This window comes from Manacus candei, unplaced genomic scaffold, assembly GCF_025592945.1.
Source record: "Manacus candei isolate 608988 ecotype Guabito, Panama unplaced genomic scaffold, ASM2559294v1 h1tg000008l, whole genome shotgun sequence".
NCBI classification, from domain to species: Eukaryota; Metazoa; Chordata; class Aves; order Passeriformes; family Pipridae; genus Manacus; species Manacus candei.
In genome coordinates, this window is record NW_026138056.1 from 10,270,413 (window position 1) to 10,289,850 (window position 19,438).

The window sequence follows — 19,438 nt, forward strand, 5'->3', positions numbered from 1 at the left end:
TCTCTCAGCATTCATCTAGGTAGCCTGGATCTTCTTACAGGATCCTCACAAATGACAGACCCTTTATTCTCCTTATCAGTTTGGTATTCTTGCCTGCATATCTATTTTCATTTTATCCTTCTGGTGCATGGGTGAGCAGAACTGAACAGGGTATTCTGAGGGATATTTAACCAACTCAGCCTACAACAACTCATGTATTCCCCTGCCCAGATTGAAAGCCCTGTGATTGATGAAACCAGTGATTGCGCTGGTCTTTTCCATTCTCCCATTTCACTGGCATTGATACATAGCTTGTACTACTACGTTCCCCAGCAACTCAGCCATTTCCAACTGAAGTGCTCCCAACCTGCTGCAGAAGTGCTTGCTATTAGTCCATAGGACTCACATTTTTTCTGCTAAATATCACCAGGTTTTTGTTACAGTTTTTGAGGGCATTGAATTCTTTCCGGCTGATCTTTGATTCCTTCTTCATGTCAACAGTGACTCTTAAAAGTGTGCCACCAGCAAACTTAAGCAAATTTTTTGTTTAAGCTGGTGACATTAGTGGCAATATTAAACAGTGTGCCCCTCTACCAATCTTTTAATTTCTTCTGTAATCTCCATCTGCCTTAACGTTTATGATATTACATGCTGCCATCTTCTGTTTAATCAACTCTTTCAATTCACTATCTTCATTTTCTTCAGTTGTATTAATAATTTGTCTTGTAGTATCATACCAAATATGTAAGTCCAGAAGGAGAAGATGCATTGCATTTCCTTTGTTCAGAGAAATAGGTATCTCATAGCCATATAATGAAAGTAACACAGGACTTCTTTAGTCAATTCGTGTTGAATTTTATCACATTTATCATTTACTTCAACAGCTTTAATTATTTCCTTAACCCTAATTTTGAATATTACGGAGGTCAAAGTAATGGACTCAGAGCTCTGTAGATTATTGCGACTTCTCTTGCATCAGACAGGGTAACATGAGCATGTGCTCATCTGTAGACCCAACCTTCATTTCACCTGAATTCACTTTTCTAAAATCACTAACTTCAGTTACATACCTACTTCTGTGTGTTCTTCCATCTCATTTTAAACTGAGTTGGCTGATATTCAAGCTACATTCTGAACTTGTTTTCTTTAACCAGTGCTTTCTACTGTTCCCATTGCTTAAACTTGGTTTTCTACTTCAGACTTATCTCTGTTGGATCAAAGCAAAAACATTTCAGATTATCCTTGGTGGCCACACCCCATTCTGTAATAGGAGTGTATCTTTTACTGCCTTTATCATGTACCACCAGCTACTAGTTCGTATATTTATGCAACCTCTTTCCTTGCTTTCTTCTGCCTTTGGATATTTTACTTCTCATTTACCCAGTGCTCTTAATTCCATCACAAAGAGGCTCAAAACTACACCTGTACCTTCTGCACAAATAGCACCATTCATTTGAGCATGTTATGCTTAAACCAGAGTGCATAATACCTCAGCTTGATGAGGAACAGAGCTGAAAAATACCTAGAAGGTTCCTTCACCTGCATGCAGTTTCTAAGAAATTGCCATTTCTTTGAAATGGCTTTATATGGATTGTAATTCCAATGGTAACATTTATGATGTTCAAAGATGTTGCTGCACGTGTGTGTGTGTGCGTGGTAAGTTCCTGCACAACTGAAAAGCAGCAAACATCACATAAATATCATTTGGTGGGTATCTAATACTGCTTACCTGAAGTGTGTTGTTGCAGATCATACAGAAAACAGTGAAATTACTCAGTCTAGCAACGACCACTGGCCAGATATTGAGATCTTCAGCAAAATATCTTTTGACCTGAGTGTACATGACCCCAAGTACAGGAATATAAGCCCTGTATACACAGAACAACTCTCAAGAGTGAAACAAGGTAAGCAAAATGCAAACTTTTTGAGGAATACTTTCCTACAAAGAATCAGTTTTTATTGGTTCAGTTGAACATATGAGTTCACAGGAACCTCTACAAAATTATATAGAACAAAACAATTTGTGAGTTCTTTACAGCTGCTCCTGGGATCACAATCTCTGTTTTTTCACCACTCTTAAATTTCTGTTTCTTTTCTTTGTGCACAGAAGCCAACAAAGAAGCAAAATCAGAGGAACCTAAGAAAAGGGAGACTGTGTCCATGATGCTGACTAAATATGCAGCTTACAATACATTCCATCACTGTGAGCAGTGCCATCAGTACATGGACATTAATCCTGCTGCACAGGTTGGTGTTGAGGCCTAAAGGTAAATTGCATCCTCATTTTTTTTCTGTGGTCTCTCCAGGCATACTGCTCTTCTCTCAGGATTCGTGCTTCCACCTTCCCTGAGATGGAATTGTTTAATTCTTCCGTTCTCAGGGGACATATTGAGCTACAGACCCAGGAGCATTAACTGTGTTTGTTATGTTCTGAATGAGCAGTTCCCTCCAGCTGCCTCTGGCAAAGGGTGAATATTGTGACAAGTTGTCTCAAGCCAAAGCATTATTCAGCCTGCCCAGAGGGTTTGCAGTATCTCAGGGGAGAAGACTGTAAAATTAAGAGAGATGCTTGTCTTACCTAAAAACCAGCCATCCATGTGTGTGATCGGAGATGGGAAGGCCTTTCTTCCTCCTTTTGTAATTAACTGTGCAAGCTTCTCAGCAGTAGCTTATGAGTCACTGCACACAAATAAAAATTTTTAACTGTTCAGTTAAAAAACTTCTGGTTTCTAAAACAGTTACTCTCGCAGGAGACTGGCAAGTAAGATTATTCCTGGTTAATAGCTCACACATTATTCCTTCACCGCCAACAACAGTTTACTTGGAAGTTTCTTATCTCGAATCATTCTTTCCTTGCTTGCTGATCTTTTCCAACAGCTTGCTATTAAGCTCTCACAGTGTGGACACACCGACATGGCAGTGTACAATGTCAGTAACCTCGGCGCAGCACCAGCAGGTCTGACTTAAACCTCGTGCTTCATTATGTTGACAGAAGCAAATCCTCCCCAAGGACATCTGTTGTTCCCTCCACTTATCTTTGTGCATGTGATCAAACATAACTGGTAGTAATAAATATAAACATCTACTTTATGTGCAAGTGCGAGCTGTGTACATAGAGTTATGATAATTGAGCTCAGGGAAATTACACATTCAAAGGGGAGATGTTGGACAGCAAGCATTATGAAGGGAGAGAGATTCTTAAATGCTTTAACAGAACCTAAATAAAGTCCCTTGCTTTTTCCACCTTTATTTAGGCTAATTTCAGTTTTTCAGTAAAGATTACAGAAAACTCACTGGTAGGAGTAAATGATTCAACTTTGTAGTAAGATAGATGTTTCTGAAGGATGAAATCTTATCAGATATTTAGGCACTTTGTATACACTTACACGGTTCAGTGAAGTGCTGTGTAAACTTAAGCTCACCCAAATTCTCCGTAGCCTTGTTAATGGCCTGGTCTGCTTTGGTCACTCAAAGGAGAGTATTGCCACAGGAAAAATACCATACTAATGCAGCTGTGCTGCTGCTGATCTGTCTGTATGGCAGTGCATGCTGCTGTGGAGGCACACCCCCATGCTACACTGCTCTTTGAATCTTTTGGGGAAATCTATTTGGACAGTTTGTTTCCTAGTATGTATGTGTGCATGTGTGTATGTATGTATGTGTGTGTGTATATATATTTATTTATTTATTTATGTATATTTGACTTCTCCTTGTAAATATTGATAAATAATTCCTAGCTGAAGCAGACTTCAGAGGAGTCCAGTTTGCCAAAGATAATTACTGACAGAGAAAGCTGATTCTTTCAACAGCAAGGCCGGTTACATTCTTAAATAATGTGCCTTATGGTGAGGAAAATAAGAATATTGTACTGTTAACTTCAGCTACTGAAAGAGAATGTTTTGGATGTTCTTCTCTGATGGCTTTCAGCACTGTGGCTGTAAGAACAGGTTGCCATATACTCCTTATACCTGCTTGCAAATCTTTTTTGTTTGTTTGTATACAGGTATCTGATTCCACTCTGCATGCATTCACATTTTCATCCTCGATGCTAGGAGAAGAGGTTCAACTGCATTTTATAATCCCAAAGTCCAAAGAGAACCATTTTGTCTTCAGCAAGCAGGGAAAACATCTAGAAAGCATGCGACTCCCACTCGTTTCTGACAAGGTGCGTGTGCTGCTCTTACCCATCTGCTGAATGCAGTCAACCAGAGATATATTTGCAAATTAATGGGGGGAGATTTTTTCTGTTTTCTTTTTGTTTTAAAATGTGTAATCCTTGCCTGACTGTCCTTAGAACTGGAGTTTTTGAGGACAATCATCCCTTTTTCCGGTCCTAGTGTCCAGTTCATATGTGTTGCAATGATCAGTAGTCTTAAAACCTAGTATAAACAATAAGTAAATAAAAATCTCTATCAGGAATAGCCTGCCTTTTACCACATGTTGCCAAAATATGTCCTGTTCCAGCAGAATTTGAATGCAGTCAAGAGTCCTATCTTCACTCCATCGAGTGGACGTCATGAACATGGCCTCTTGAACCTCTACCACGCCATGGAAGGCATTAACCACCTGCACCTCCTTGTAGTCAAGGAATATGAAATGCCTCTCTACCGTAAATACTGGCCCAACCACATCATGCTTGTCCTGCCAGGCATGTTCAACAATGCTGGAGTTGGTAAGAAACACTATCCGTGCATTGCTGTGAAGGTGTCAAAATCCATGTTGGACAATGTGGATGATGTTGTTGAAGGAAACATTGCAGCAGCCCTTCACATTCATGCTGTAATAATAGCAGGAATATGTGTGGAAAATACAGTGATGGGGAAGAACTGCTGTCAGGGACATGTATTGATCACTGCTTTCTCAGTTTAAAATCTGATGTTTTATGGGCCATATTCACTCATTTTACTCAGGCCTGCTGTGTGAATGTCCATTCTATATGTTTTACATGTGATTTTTCAAATTGCAACTTTTTAGTTAGCTGAAGGTAAATATTAACTGCAACTGAACACTGGGGCTTGAACTTTGGAATTTGTTTTCATGGATGCTGAGTTTTTTCTGCAAAAAGTTTTAAGTAGCTTCAGTTTTAGAATCTCAGTCCCTTCTTGGTTTAAGTTACTTTATTAATGCCCACAAAATTGTGTTCTGCAGAATGTCTTAAAGCATCCAGTCTTCTTGGCATCTGCCTTTTAGATTTACTCGCACTGAAAAAGGGACATACTGATTTCTTCTTAAACTAAGGTGTTAAGAGCACTAAAGTTCACAAAGGGTAATGACTGCAGATGTTCATGTAACCTTTCTCTGGGAAGAGTGATAAAATCTAATAAAGATGTCTTCTTTATGGTATTTTGTCAGGTGCTGCCAGGTTTCTTATTAAGGAACTTTCCTACCACAATCTAGAACTGGAACGAAACCGCTTGGAGGAACTGGGAGTCAAGCGCCAGTGTGTGTGGCCATTCATCGTGGTCATGGATGACTCCTGTGTCCTGTGGAACATGCACAGCGTCCACGAGCAGTCCAGGTAAGTAACCAACATGTTGGGGTCCTTGCACTGATCCAGCACAGACAGCAGCACATCTGTGACTTAGGCTCATCTCCAGCATCTGACAGGGTGTGAAAGACCAGGCAACTGGAAGAGGTGGGGAGCTGGAGCTGCTGGAAATGTACTCCAGATATTGCCAAGCAAAAGCAGTTTTTGGCAGGGGCTTTGATGTAGTAACACCAGGCTGCCTGTCCAAAGGGCCTCACAAAGGTCATTATTCACTCAATCATTATTACTCAAGTAGCACAGGAACTGTACACTTACATGTATTTATGGTGTATTTTAGTTGTATTGTCTAAAATGCAAACCTTCAGCTCTTTCACTCAGAGCAGTAGGAAGGCTGTACCTTTGTCTTGCTGACCACCAACATTCAACCTCCTGCTGTTGAACACTTCCACCTGATTGTACCCTGACATCTGTGTCAGTACCATCAGCAAAGCTCTGCTTGTGTTTGTTCTTTGCCTAAAACCACTCTTGCTTTTAGTGACTACTTGAGTGATTTCTCAATATGTTACTTCCCTGATTTGTTTTGATTCAATTTATGTGTCTCAGTGAAAACAGGTATTTTGGGAACTTCAGCTTTTTAGAAGGCATTAAGCTCTTGCCCTTCTCAGCATTTGTACTGTCCATTACAGAGAAAATACCCTTCCAGAAATGATGTGTAAGGGGATTCCTTTTCCCTTCCTAAACTGCTGTGTAAGACCTTATTCTGCTGAAAGACTGATTTTCTTAATGGCTACATTGATGGGATAAGATTAGTTGTCTGTTGTTTATAAAGTCTGCATTTATGTATATATTTTTACAGCATTTGGAGTAAACATTCTCAACTGTTACTGGAATTTCCTGCTCCTTTTTTACACATATACGTATATATATGCAGTGTATGTTATAGAAAAACAATAAGGTATCCTTTATGTTGTATATGATCATGTTTTGCAGCCGATCCCTGGAGCCTGGGAGTTTCAGCAAGAATGTGTCTCTGAAAAGTGTCCTCCAACACATTGAAGCCACCCCCAAAATTGTTCATTATGCAATACTGGGTGTTCAGAAATGGAACAGCAAGCTGAATACCAGGAAAGCAAAGGCTCCATTCTCTAGGTGCCATGTGCGTGATTTTATACTGCTCAACATAGACCTGACCCAGAATGTGCAATATGATCTAAAAAGGTAGGTAATACATATATATATTGGGAAAATAGTATGTTAACATGATAAGAGTCTTGTCACAATATTTCTGAATGCTGTTGAGATAAACAGAAAGATCCTGTCTAGGTAATGAGTGCACAATCACAAAAATAAAACACAGAGTGATATACATTGCATCTGAATGAATAAGCCAAAAAAACCCTGGGAGAGACAGACCATGAGGCAAGGGCAGGGGAAGGTTTCAGAGAATTGAAAAGATGAGGGAAAGAACAAACTTCAGAAGAAAAAAGTAACCGGGAGACTAAAAGTAGAAGAAAGGAGCCAAAATTACATCAGTTACAGAAGAGTGTGGAGCTTCCACCATTCCTCTCTACCAGGCAAGAGCCTGTTGTGTCACTAAGAACAAGCGTATAGGAAATATTTGAGCCATTCCTATGTCAAATGCTGTGAGGCGGGATTCCTTGTGTTTCCTGCAGAATCGGCTGTCCTCCCTGTTGCCACTTGGGTTTGCGAGAAAAGCAGATTAAAAAATAATTTTCCACTATTTCCTTCCTTCTTCTTCCCAATCCTCACCTAACTTCATCCTAAAGCATTTGCAATAAAGCACTGACATAATGTGCCTTTACTGCTAGTTCTCATCACAGATTGAAGCAATAACCAATTCTCCTGCTCTCCAGATTAGTGAGTTCAAAAATAAACTTTGTCTCTGCTGGCCACAGATGGCCCTGGGGCTTCTCACCCTGGGCTCCTGCTGCTGTTTTCAGGGATCCTGTATATTCGAGCAAGGAATTGTAGCCTGTCCGTGCAAGCTGGTGTGGCTTCCAGAGCTCTTGATTTCACATTCTTTGTCAGGTTGAATCATGAGATGGGAATCAGCCCACAGAAGTGAGCAATTACATTGTAAATAGCACAGGACAAATGTTACTTCTCAGCTGCTTTGTCTCCCATAGCCAAATATTTTTTAAAGCCACATTTATCCCCTGATTGCTGTTTATGAAGAAATATGTCATATCGAACTGGCTTGTTCAGAAATGGAGGTTGGTCACTGCAGAGCCTCTCTCAGTTCCAAAATATATATATAAAAAAACAACAGTTATAAAGAAACAAAAAAGGAAAGGGTGGACAGGAAATGGTTGATGTCGGTAAATGACGAGGATGAGAGGATGAGCCAGATTTGGTATGGGGAAGAACTATACAGGCACACTGCAAAGTGAAGACTAGTTTGATTTTAAGATGACCAGCAGTTGCTTTCCTACACCAGGAGCACATCGAAGGAATGAGTCTTCAGAGGTCCGTAGAGAATTTGTCCTGGCACCACATCAGATGGTCTCCAAAAATCTCTGCTGAGCCCATACCGGTGCATTTCCGCAGCGGGTGTGTGAATGCTTGCTCATGCACAGCAGCCACACAGCTGGTTTAGTGATCTTGTGTTTTAATGTCCAGGTATTTCTGTGAAGACGTAGATTTTAATCTGCGGACAAACAGCAGTGGCCTCCTCATCTGCCGCTTCAACAACTTCAGTGTCATGAAGAAACATATTCAGGTTGGAGGACAGAAGGACTTTGTCGTTAAGCCAAAAATCATGGTGAGTGTGGGAGTATGCTCCGTAATACATAAGGGGTAAAATCAGGACCTGTTTCCCCTCAAAACAATGAATTTTCTAGTCTTTTAGATTTATTCTGTCCTTATTTGACATCTGACATTCATGGCTTACTCTGTGGTAGGGCTGCCACATCAAAAATAGAAAATTATAAATATTTTGCCAATTATAAATTACTAACGAAAAATCCTATTAGAAGATGGACTGGAATTGGAAAGGCTTTGGTCAAGCTATTCAGTGGTATCTCTGATGGAGGAAGAATTTGTAGACATACACTCTGATCAAAAGCAGGTAAATTGTACTGGACTCAGTTTAAAAAATGTTAGCACAGCCACTACTTTCTGAAGTTTGCTAGTCTGTGATGACTTTCAGTCCTTGCGCTTCCTGACAAGAAGAGGCCTGAAGAAAGGCTCTGAAAACTGGAACCTTTTGAAATCCACCCAAGGAATCCAAGTATTTATAAAAATATACCACATATTTTATGCAGAGTATGTTGCACCTATGCTAGCTTTAAATGGAGATGTATTTCAAAGGATTGGATTTTATCTAGGAATCTTGTAGTTTGTGGTCCTGGTAGTTTTAAACACATCCCACACCATCCCTCTTTTATAAAACCACCTCCATATTTCAAGATTTAACTGACTAAACCCTGGTTTTGAATATTTTTGAAATTAATTTTCTGATTTTCCTTTTTCTTGTGGTTGCAGTGGAATCTGTAGTGATGGATTGGCCTATGAGAAAACTCCATAGAAAACATTTTTTTATGGATGACTCCACACAAGGAGTCTGTCATTTCCTGTAATGTCCAGGAGTAAGATAGGATGAAGGCAATTTGAACTCCCTGTTTTCTATCCCTTTTTTAGGCAAGCAGATATCCACGGAAGTACTTAGCAAGCACAGAACAAGTAATTTATTTATTTCTATGCTGTGGTGCTGTCAAAATCGAGTGATGATTTTTGATCCTTTCCCCCAGCTTTCTCTCTCTACCTGCTCTGTCATGGCGATCCCTTCCCCAGGTAGAGGAACTCCTGCAGAGCAAATACACTGGGTTAAAAGGGGTTCCCCTTGGTTTCACCGCAGGTTTCGGACAGCGTGGCACCAATAATGCCTCTTCAGTATGTCTGTGCCCCTGACAGCGAGCATACATTGCTGGCAGCCCCGTCTCAGTTCCTCCTGGAGAAATTCCTTCAACATGCGACATACAAACTCTTCCCAAAGGCCATTCATAACTTCAAGAACCCGGTATTGGCCATCGACTGCTACCTGAACATTGGGCTTGAGGTACAAAATATTTACAGGGATAATGGGGATGAGCAAATGCAAACTTTTGCTTCAGTATCTTTCTTGTGTTGAAAGCCCCTTCTATTAGGAACCTTCAGCATCAAGGGTAGCGTTTGAAGACTTTGGTCTCAAACAGATTCTGCTGTTGGAGGTAAAGAACCAATCCACTGGAGGAGCTGGTGATGAAGCCTCCAGCTGGCTGGTGTGGGTAGAGATGAGAGGTCTGTGATGAACTAATGTGACTGCTGGATTGTGCAGTCCAGGTCCTTCTCTTGGGTCACAACAACCCCATGCAACATTGCTATAGGCCTGGGGAAGAGTGTCTGGAAAGCTGACTGACGGAAAAGGACCTGGGGGTGCTGGTCAACAGCCAGATGGAGATGAGCCAGCAGTGTGCCCAGGTGGTGAAGAAGGCCAGTGGCATCCTGGCCTGTATCGGTAATAGCGTGGCCAACAGGGCCAAGGAGGGAATCGTCCCCTTGTACTTGGCATTGGTGAGGCCAAACCTTGAATCCTGTGTTCAGTTTTGGGCCCCTTACCACAAGAAAGACATTGAGATGCTGGAGTGTGTCCAGAGAAGAGCAACAGAACTGGTGAAGGGTCTGAAGCACAGGTCCTGTGAGGAGAGGCTGAGGGAGCTGGGGTTGTTTAGCCTGGAGAAAAGGAGGCTCAGGGGAGACCTTATTGCTCTCTACAACTATCTGAAAGGAGGTTGTAGCCAGGGGGGTGTCAGTCTTTTGTCTCTTTTGCCCGGTAGCAAGTGATATGACAAGAGGAAATGGCCTCAAGTTGTGCCAGGGGAGGTTTAGACTGGATATTGGGAAAAATTTCTCCATGGAAAGAGTTGTCAAGCATTGGAACAGTCTGCCCAGGGAAGTGGTGGAGCCACCATTCCTGGAGGAATTCAAAAGATGTGTAGATGTCGCCCTTAGGGACATTGGTTTAGTGGTGGGCTTGGCAGTGCTGGATTAACAGTTGGACTCTGATCTTGGATCTCAATGAGTCTAACCTAAACAATCCTATGATTGTATGATTTGTAAAGGAATTGTGTCTGTCTGAAATATTATTTCATACAAAGTAAAAACCTGAAAGCGATGCCATTCTTGACAGAACTTGGTATTCATCCTTTTTTGCTTCTCTTTTTATGAACACGGATTTCTAGGGAAACTAAGATGCAAATACATCTTAGGTGTCTTTAGGCTGGGAGATTAGAATCTTTGAACCCAATGGTCAGTTCGAAGTGGGTCCGAAGCAGGGTGAACATCTAACAGGGGTATGGTTCTGACAAATTTTACGAAGGTCAGTGGTAACGTAGAGAAGATACACAACAGCTATCACGGCACTGAGACACAGGAGAGCTGCAGTGCTGCGAACCACAAGCTTCAGCAGTTTCAGTACTCATGGAGTTGCTTACTGTGTTTGACAAATGCATCCTTATTGGAGCAACCCATGCAGTCTTAACAGTCATTATAAGCAGGTAATTTTTAGAGAAGCAGAAAATGAAACTGAATTGCAGAGAGCCCTGAAATAACGTGTTGCAGACTTGGTGACCAAATCAGAATCTAGAAGTTTGTCCCATGTGTTATTTCCTCAGGGAATTTGCTCAATACTGTAGTCCTCTTGGACTGTATTTTTACCAGCACCACCCGACTCGCCTGTTATCACTAAGTTATATTCCATTCCCCTTAAAGACATCCTTAGACCTTTCCAACACGAGTGCTTCCTTTCTTTCCCCTTTCTGTTCCAGGTGGCTATATGCTATATTAGTTCTCGCCCACACTCAGTCAATGTCAACTGTGAAGGGGTGTTCTTCAGTGGACTTCTGCTCTATCTCTGCGACTCCTTCGTTGGTGCAGACCTCCTCAAGCGGTTCAGGTTTCTGAAAGGTAATCTCATTGCTCTGCTGGGCATCCTGGGTGTTTTCCTGCCAAGTAATAATAGCATGGAGGAAAAGGGAAACGCAGAGGAATAATGAGCTTTGTTAAACAGCTCCACTGTTTTCACAGTTAGTGCTGCCATTGTTTTCAAAAGAAATAGATGGAGTGGTTTTCTGGGAGTGTATCAAACCTGTTCCTGTTGGTAATAAGTGCAGGTAATTGAACCTTAGGTAAGCTTTGACAAATTACATTCATTAAGTTATAAGTGACATCAAATTAAATAGGTGCAGAAAAACCAAAATCCATGGAAATCAGGCAGAGAGCTGTGCAGTCAGCAACCTGAGAGTTTAGAACATAGGTGTTACTGATGAGGACAAGAAATTCTGCTCTGGCAGTCAGTCCATCTTCACTACTGCAGATGGGGACAGCTCTTAACTGGAGGATTATAGGGTCTACCCCCACCAGAACTTAATAAACCTCATAAAAACCTTTCTTCATCTTTTTGTCTTAATACTAACAAAGAGCAAATTGCCACAGGTATTCAGTAGTGCTGAAGTGTCTTGCAGAGCTCCAGTGCATTTGTGGTGCCATAGCTGACCTGTTTCCCATCTTGTGCTGACTGAGGATGGCACGCAGGCAGGGATGCCATGGGGATGACTCTCAGCCAGTCCCAAGAACTAGGTTTTGAAGTTTCCTCCTGTACCCTCTTTGGCCCTCCAGGGCAGGGACAGAGGAGGAAGGCACAAAGATGTGGTGGAGGTTGGTGCTGGCCACTGCCAGTTTCCCAGAGCCAATGTGTGCCGAATGCAGCCAGAGAGGCCATTTTCTCTGTTGCTTCTTGGGCAAGAGGTGGTTTCTTCACAAAAATGGGCCATGGATGCCTGGTAGGAAGGACATTCCCTTGCTTCAACTGAGCAGAGGAGGGATCTGCTCCTCTGCAGAGGAACAGATGAACCAAAACTTTCTGTGTGTCAGGTGCATGGGCTGGAGCACAGAACAGAGTAAGCCCTGAAGGTGTCCAGCCCTCCTGCTTATTAAATGTCTCTGTGCAACACCAGGAAGTTTGCACATTTGTTAGCCACAGAGAAATTAAGGACTCTTACAGTGCTTTACCAAGGGCAGCTCTCATACTTAAGAAAGTCATAGCAGATTTTCTTACATCAGTTGTGGGACTGATTTGGCTTAGTAGAATTTCATTATTGACCTTGTACAAACCCATATGTCCCATGAAACAAACAAAAAGTAGGCTTTATTCTTTTGGCATAATTATCAGTAGTAATGTAAGGATCTCTCTGATATTAGCAGCCGATGATATTAACACTGGCTGATTGTCAGTCAGTGAAATTCTGTGATATGGAGCAGACCCAACACCATGTTTACTTTTCCCTGTCTGTGCCTTCCTGCAAATTCACAGAACTCACAGATGGACACGATTTGCTGTTGTCTTGAGGCTCACACAACTGATCTGAGCCTCGACTGGATGGTTACTGGTAGACCCTTCTAATCCTACTTTTTTCCTACCTAGTAGCGGAGATTTCTTTAAAATATCTTAGGAAAATGAATGAAGGAAATGAGTTATTACTGTACCCCTGAGAACCTAATGTACTTTTCAATTGAAGGTGCCACCCTGTGTGTCATATGTCAAGACAGAAGCTCATTACGGCAGACGATAGTCCGGTTGGAGTTGGAGGATGAATGGCAGTTCCGACTTCGGGATGAGTTTCAAACTGCTAACAGCAGTGATGACGAACCACTCTATTTTCTTACTGGACGCCATATATAAGCCTTGCTAAGACACTGCTAAAGAAAAAAAAGAACTTTTTTTTTTTTTTAAAAAAGTACAATCACTGTGGAGCAAAGTGCAACCGATATTTATCTAGACTGCTCTAAAGGATTCCCCACAATTCTGAAGTAGGCTTTATTCCTTGGGATAAATTACCACATCAGTTATGATTTAAAGGATCTTGGATTCCAGTTATTTTCACATCAGTCACAACTGCCAACACTAACCACACAGCCAACCAAGCTGTAGGATCTGGGAAGAGGATGTTGTTTGGTTGAAGAAGAATCCTTTTAATATTCAGCTGATTTAGGGGAAGAAGCTGCTCTCCTCTTGCAGCTGCTAGCTTGAATGTGTTACATGAAATGCACCCCAGCATGTGGGATTTACTGAAGATAGGTGGAGGAGAGCCCACCGTGTCTCTTCAGCTCTGTGCTGTGGTACAGGAATACTCAGGGGTTTGAAACTACAATATAAAGTAGATATTTGTATTAAGAGGAATAGCCTTGTTCTCTGTGCAGTGTTAGTTTAAAATTTGTAATTGTGTACGTATTGAAACTGTCTTTGGCAAAATTTCCACAGGTGTTCAAAGTTTACTACTTAAACCTGAACAAATGGGCAAACACATGATAGGCACTGTGCACCCCAGTTCTCCTAGCAATGGTATTTTGCCCAGTAGGTGCCCCCTCCTCAACTCCAGGGACGAAGCAAAGGCTTCTTGTAGCTGCTCTCTCTTCACTTAGAGGCCAGAGTAACTTCCCAGCAAATCACCTTCAGTTTCTCACTCTCCTCAGAGCTTTGAAAACTTGCGGTCCATCCTCCTTTGCATATGGAAACGTGTCCTCCTGTCCGTCCGGTGCCTTTGTGGTGGGCTGTGCGCAACTCACTCTCCATTTCCTTTACACTCAGCTCCAGTTGGCTGCAGAACCGAGATCAGGTCTGTTGTACCCATATATGAAGCAACATACCAAAAAACGTGCAGGACACTAATGATGCCTGAGCTGGATCCAAGAGAAACAGAAGGTATTCTATTAGTAGTTCCGAGGGGAGCAGGGGAGAAGTCTAAGGGAGCTGGGACTGCTCACGAGAGACTCTCCAGAAGCAAAGATGTGTAAATGCATCACCTAACACCGTCCTCCCTGTAAATCTGTAAATACTGGCCATGCAGCAGCCACACATTATTCTACTTACAAGCGCAATACTTACTGATCCTTGTTAAGGTGTTCTGGAAGGAACTTGGCGCCGTTGCATTTGTTTGTCAGGATTAAATCGTAGCGGTCCCCTGTTCCCCTCGCACAATTGGCAGGCATTACCTTGACGAGGTTTCCATACACACACAACAATCTTTCTGCACATCATGGCCCCTTTATTAAAAGGAAAAATGCAGAGTGTTTGTTTTTTAAATGCTATTCATGAATACAAATTTACTCCCCAAAAAGCAATGAAATTACCACATCTTTATACCTGACCTGCAACTCATTGGAGAAGGACCTGCCAAAGCTGCATTTTTTTAACACATAGTGTTAATTAAGCAACTTTTTTTATCTTGTGAAAAGAGATGTTTACAGATGAAAAAACATAATATATTTGACAGAGGCCAAAGGAAAATGGTTTGCATATGTCTGTGTTGACATAGCATATCTCTGATGCTGTAAATTTAGCAAATCTCAGATGAACACCCCATCTCTGTAAAGTTATTTTTTATTTTCCTTCAGACACAACCTGCCTTATCTATTTTAACACTGGGAAGAAGCAGGGATATAAAAGATACTTCTTGAAGCGCTTGATACACACATGTGAATGTATTCCAGTAGTTCTGGTTTTGCCAGAAAGGCTTAAGGCCAACCCCGACTCTTAGTGTGGTTTAGAAGTGTCAGGTATTACATGTTGAAAAATGGTTTTCTTTTTGTTTGTGTATTTGATGTTTGCACTAAGTTCTTAAAATTCCAGGTGCTGAGACTACTAGGAGGAATTAGCCTGCTGGTGAAGCAGTGCAAAATTTTCCTAAAGGTTGAGAGTGCATTTAGAAAATCAGCATATTTGCCTGCCTTTACCAACTAACAGTAAACCCATTTCTTCAGTGCTCTCCCCTGCAGAAGCAAGGAGTTTTGGTAATGCTCTGGCCAGAGCACACTACACCAGCCCAAACAGCGCAGGCCTGTCCCATGGAACACTTTAACCGGCTGCCTATAAATTCCTGGGAAGGAGACCCTTGTTTGACAGCCAGATGATTGCTATCCATCTTGGTTTTAAGCCTCGCCATCAAGGCCATTCTTATGAATGTAATAAATTGGCTAGCATTATATCTTACCTGTAGATGTTCTTGTCTATTCACAGGTTAAAACTGAATGTAAACTAAGATTTAAAGAATCATATGCAGATGCTTTTTGCTTAACTTATGTAATTGCTTTTTGTGACTTTTGGAAGAGGGTTAAAAATGTTGCTTTCCTAGTGTAAAGTTTTCTTAACCAAAAACTTGGTGAATTTAGCTTCACTAGTCAGTCTACCTCATGTTATTGTTTATGAACTGAAACTGTCTGAAGTTGTGGCTATGGTATGTTTATAATGTGCTTTCATTAAATTTGATTATATTAAGTTACCATTTCAGACTGCCTCTCTCTTAATGGGTACTGCTCTTGCTTTCCAAGCCCGCCAGAGCTTTTAGATTTCCAGTGAACTTGCTGCACCATTTTTCTGACAAAGCCCTTTACAGGCAGCTCACAATCCCCTTGAAAATTACATGTGGCAGCTTGGAAACAAACAGACTCTACAGACCAGAATTCATCACCATTCTGCTACTCCAGCTTTAAGCACTCAAGTATTGTTTCGGAGGCAGTGCAAGTTCTTTACTTTAGCTCTAGCCCAAGGTTAAGGACAGTACAACATAAACAAGTGTATCCTAACTGCACAGAGGTTCCAAAATTGAAACAAACTGTAAGTTTAACCCTAGTTCTTTCCCATCTCAGAGTTTTAAGCTATTACTCAAGGCTGAAGGCATTCCCCTCTCACCTTACCACAAATCCTGTATAAGGATGGTATTGATCTGGAGCTACTGGGGCACTTATCCTTGGGGTTTGATACAAATGCATTGTCACTAAGGGAATTCCTATCCAAGCAGGTTTGAATGCCACAACTGTGTTCTCCAGAGACTGCATCAAAACACACTCTTAGCCACTTTTTCCCCCCAGGAAAAGTATGAAATACACTAAAGATTCATTCAGACTTAGTATCATACAGAGTAACTTTAAAAAAGCTATCAAGTATTTTATTTTTAATCTATCTACAGTATGTACAGATCAAGAAAGGCCACAGCAGTTTTTCAACATACAAACCCTTTAAAAGAGAGATTTATGAAGGAGTGACAAGTATCAAAGTGAAGTCCACTAACAAAGGTATATACTCAGTACAGTACTTGAAGAATGACGAGTACACCAGTCCTTGGGGTTTTCATTCCACCTTTTACTCCACAACTAGTCTGGGGGAGAAGCAGACAGAGGGCACAAGATTCTGATGCTGCTGACACCAAGCAGGTGCCCTGGCATCTAGCAGGGTACAGGATGCACCCAGAAGCCACTGTGCAGTCCGTGAGGGTTGATGCCCACCACGACTGTACCGTAGCGCTTCTTGCCTCAATGCAACTGGGCACAGCCTTGAGCTCTGTCAAACAAGCAACGAGTAGTGGCTCCCCTGGCTGCGGGAGCTGGGGCAGGAGACCAGTTACAGTACCAGGAAGCACTGGTATATCACCTCATTAAGAACTTCAGCATGTACTCATCAGCGAGACTAGAGTCTTTGCATTAGTTTACAGTCCACTATGAACAATTTTCTGCTGCATGTAAACATGACTAACTAGATAAAATACAATCAAACTTCTGTAAAAGTTAATAAAATATCTTTCTTTTAAAAAAACAAAGTTAGCCTATTACTGCATTGTTTACAATTTTAATAAAATAGTACAACCTTTCGGTTGTTACCAGTCCTGAGTTCACTGTAATAAAAATGGCCCTGGCTTCTGCTGAAAGTCTGCACCCACTCAGTGCGGTTTGGCAGAAGTCTCCCAACAAAAATGGAATTCCTTCAGAGCAGTTAAGTCTGGTGCTGTCCATTGAGGAAGTTGTATACCAGGAACTGGCCGGTGCCACAGTACTGTGTTGCAAAGAGTTTTCCATCGGGAGTGGGGTCAGAGAAAGCGATTTCTTCCTTACTTAAGTATGAACCATATATGAAGTTGCTCCTGTTTAAAAGAGGGAAAAAGGGGGGGAAAAAAAAAGGTTATTACTCTCAGGGAATAATAAAAAATATTTATGCTACTAGGCCACAAACCATTAATTAAGTGACACAGACACCGAAAAGGAAGAAACTCTATTAGGAGGAGATGGCTCTACTTATAGGATCTATCTCCTTCCAAACAGCAAGGAGGATCACTTGCTCTGGAAGGAGTTTTATAAGGTTCTGGTGTTCTAGAAGAAGAGTGATTGTATCAAGAGTTCAAATTCAGAGTTTTTTAGAAAAAAAAAAGTTTGAATTCATTCCAACTATTTTTTTCATGGAAAAGAGACTGCTAGGGCTGTGACTACAATCCCTAAGAATGAAAACACAAGTTACAAAACAAGTTGGGGTGATAATGGAGGGGGCTGAAAGACCAACCTCAAGGCATAATTCCTAAGTACACATTCAGTAATAACTATACAAAAAGAAAGAATCAATTTGCTGAACTTCATGAAAAATATTTTATGTATGTTTTATTCTTATTTTAAGTAAGAATGGGAATCAAGAGATTCTGTTCTACTTCTCTGGCTCGCTATGTGAGCAAATTTAGAAAACTGCACTCAGGCTTTAAGACTTTGATTAGAGGAAGGAGGAGGTAATGTTTATTCTTGGAAAAAGAAGAAACTCCCTTTAAACTTAAGGTTTTTAGTTTCTATAAAATAAACTTAAATGCAGTTGAAGACCAAGTATAAGGTTCACTTGTATGGACATCTCCATTAAATACTGAGGAAAACATAACAAGGACAAAATCTGTTTTAATCACTACCAGTTTTATTCCCTTCTCTTTCATATATTTAGGAAGATGATTTTTCAAGGTTCTTAGACTGTCTGACTGGGTTTTTGTGACTCCAAGCCAACCATGAAAGCTTGAGTGAAATGGGGTAGACATTCTCAAAATGGACCTAAAAGTCTGCTACAATGCCTTCGACATTTTGAAGTCAGGATTTAGATGGCTACTGGAATCATCCCATTCAAAGTACCTTTTGCTACCGAAGACATTTAAGTTGAAGTTTCACTGGCTGCTGAGCGGATCTAACTGCCTATTGCCATCCCAAATCAAGTCTCATTCCTTTCCTTTGCCTCTGAACTGTCTGGGTTCCCTTGTCCACACCAGCTCTAGAGCTCATCAGACCTTCATCAGACCTTTCTGCAAACCAAGAGAGCACCAGAGTAATGTAAAGCTCTTTTTGGTGAACTTGTTTTCTACTAATGCAGCAATGGGCTACTGGAAGGCCGAACAAGCACCAGAGCACAGCAAAAGGTGAGGTGCAGTGCACAGCTAAGAACAAAACTGAGGCCTCACTAGCTGCAACAAACCATCAAAATTGATTGTAAAAATCCTTTAGGACTGTAGCTGGGGGAACAACTCCAGCATCGATTTGGGGGAGAAATCACAGAGTCACAGAGTATTCTGAGTTGGAAGGGACCCAACAAGGATCATCGAGTCCAACTCTTAGGTGAATGATCCCTACAGGGATCGAACCCGTGACCTTGGCATTATCAGCACCATGTTCTAAATCTTTCCTTTAGAAATAGTTTCTAGGAAGCTACTATTAAACACACTATTAAAAAGCTGTCAAAAATATAACCAAATAATCAAGTTACTACACTCATCTGAACACAGCTTTACAGTCAATAGTTCAGACAGAACATGATCTGATAAGAACTTTCTAGTTGCTCCACCAGCCAGGCAAGATGCATTCTGCAGAGCAGAATAGCTTTGCTAAGCTCTCCAAATAACCAAGGGGCTGAGGACTGGCAGAGACATCAGCACCTGTGCTACAAAGTGCAGCAAGATGGCGCTTAACGCAAACCTGACAGGAGAGCAATAGTAACATTTGGGCAGTTCTTGGCATTACTCAGAACTGATGTTTAAACTTCTAGGAAATGTCTCTGAAAGAAACCTAAGGTTTGGAAAATCAACATTTTTAACACAGATGTTTGAGTCCTTTTATGGATCTAGCACT

General features: G+C 41.3%; 2 protein-coding genes across 9 annotated transcripts in view; one reads left to right on the forward strand and one right to left on the reverse strand.

Moving 5' to 3' along the window:
- The window catches only part of GREB1L (GREB1 like retinoic acid receptor coactivator), a 137,351-nt gene extending 121,550 nt beyond the window's left edge, over positions 1 to 15,801 (forward strand). For 3 of the 6 annotated variants that reach the window (XM_051774617.1, XM_051774646.1, XM_051774633.1), the window contains 10 exons: positions 1,728 to 1,883; positions 2,087 to 2,226; positions 3,983 to 4,144; positions 4,444 to 4,651; positions 5,332 to 5,497; positions 6,458 to 6,685; positions 8,108 to 8,249; positions 9,345 to 9,545; positions 11,293 to 11,431; positions 13,042 to 15,801. In XM_051774617.1, the coding sequence (XP_051630577.1) occupies positions 1,728 to 1,883; positions 2,087 to 2,226; positions 3,983 to 4,144; positions 4,444 to 4,651; positions 5,332 to 5,497; positions 6,458 to 6,685; positions 8,108 to 8,249; positions 9,345 to 9,545; positions 11,293 to 11,431; positions 13,042 to 13,205 (1,706 nt within the window). In that variant the 3' untranslated portion in view covers positions 13,206 to 15,801. The remainder of the gene's footprint in view (positions 1 to 1,727; positions 1,884 to 2,086; positions 2,227 to 3,982; positions 4,145 to 4,443; positions 4,652 to 5,331; positions 5,498 to 6,457; positions 6,686 to 8,107; positions 8,250 to 9,344; positions 9,546 to 11,292; positions 11,432 to 13,041) is intronic. The other 3 variants (XM_051774626.1, XM_051774652.1, XM_051774640.1) reach the window with 1 other exon arrangement.
- Positions 15,802 to 16,441: 640 nt separating this feature from the next.
- Positions 16,442 to 19,438, reverse strand: part of ESCO1 (establishment of sister chromatid cohesion N-acetyltransferase 1) — a 32,121-nt gene continuing 29,124 nt past the window's right edge. For 2 of the 3 annotated variants that reach the window (XM_051775160.1, XM_051775149.1), the window contains one exon: positions 16,442 to 17,436. In XM_051775160.1, the coding sequence (XP_051631120.1) occupies positions 17,289 to 17,436 (148 nt within the window). In that variant the 3' untranslated portion in view covers positions 16,442 to 17,288. Of the gene's footprint in view, positions 17,437 to 18,451; positions 18,615 to 19,438 lie in introns of all 3 variants that reach the window. The other variant, XR_007901522.1, reaches the window with a different exon arrangement.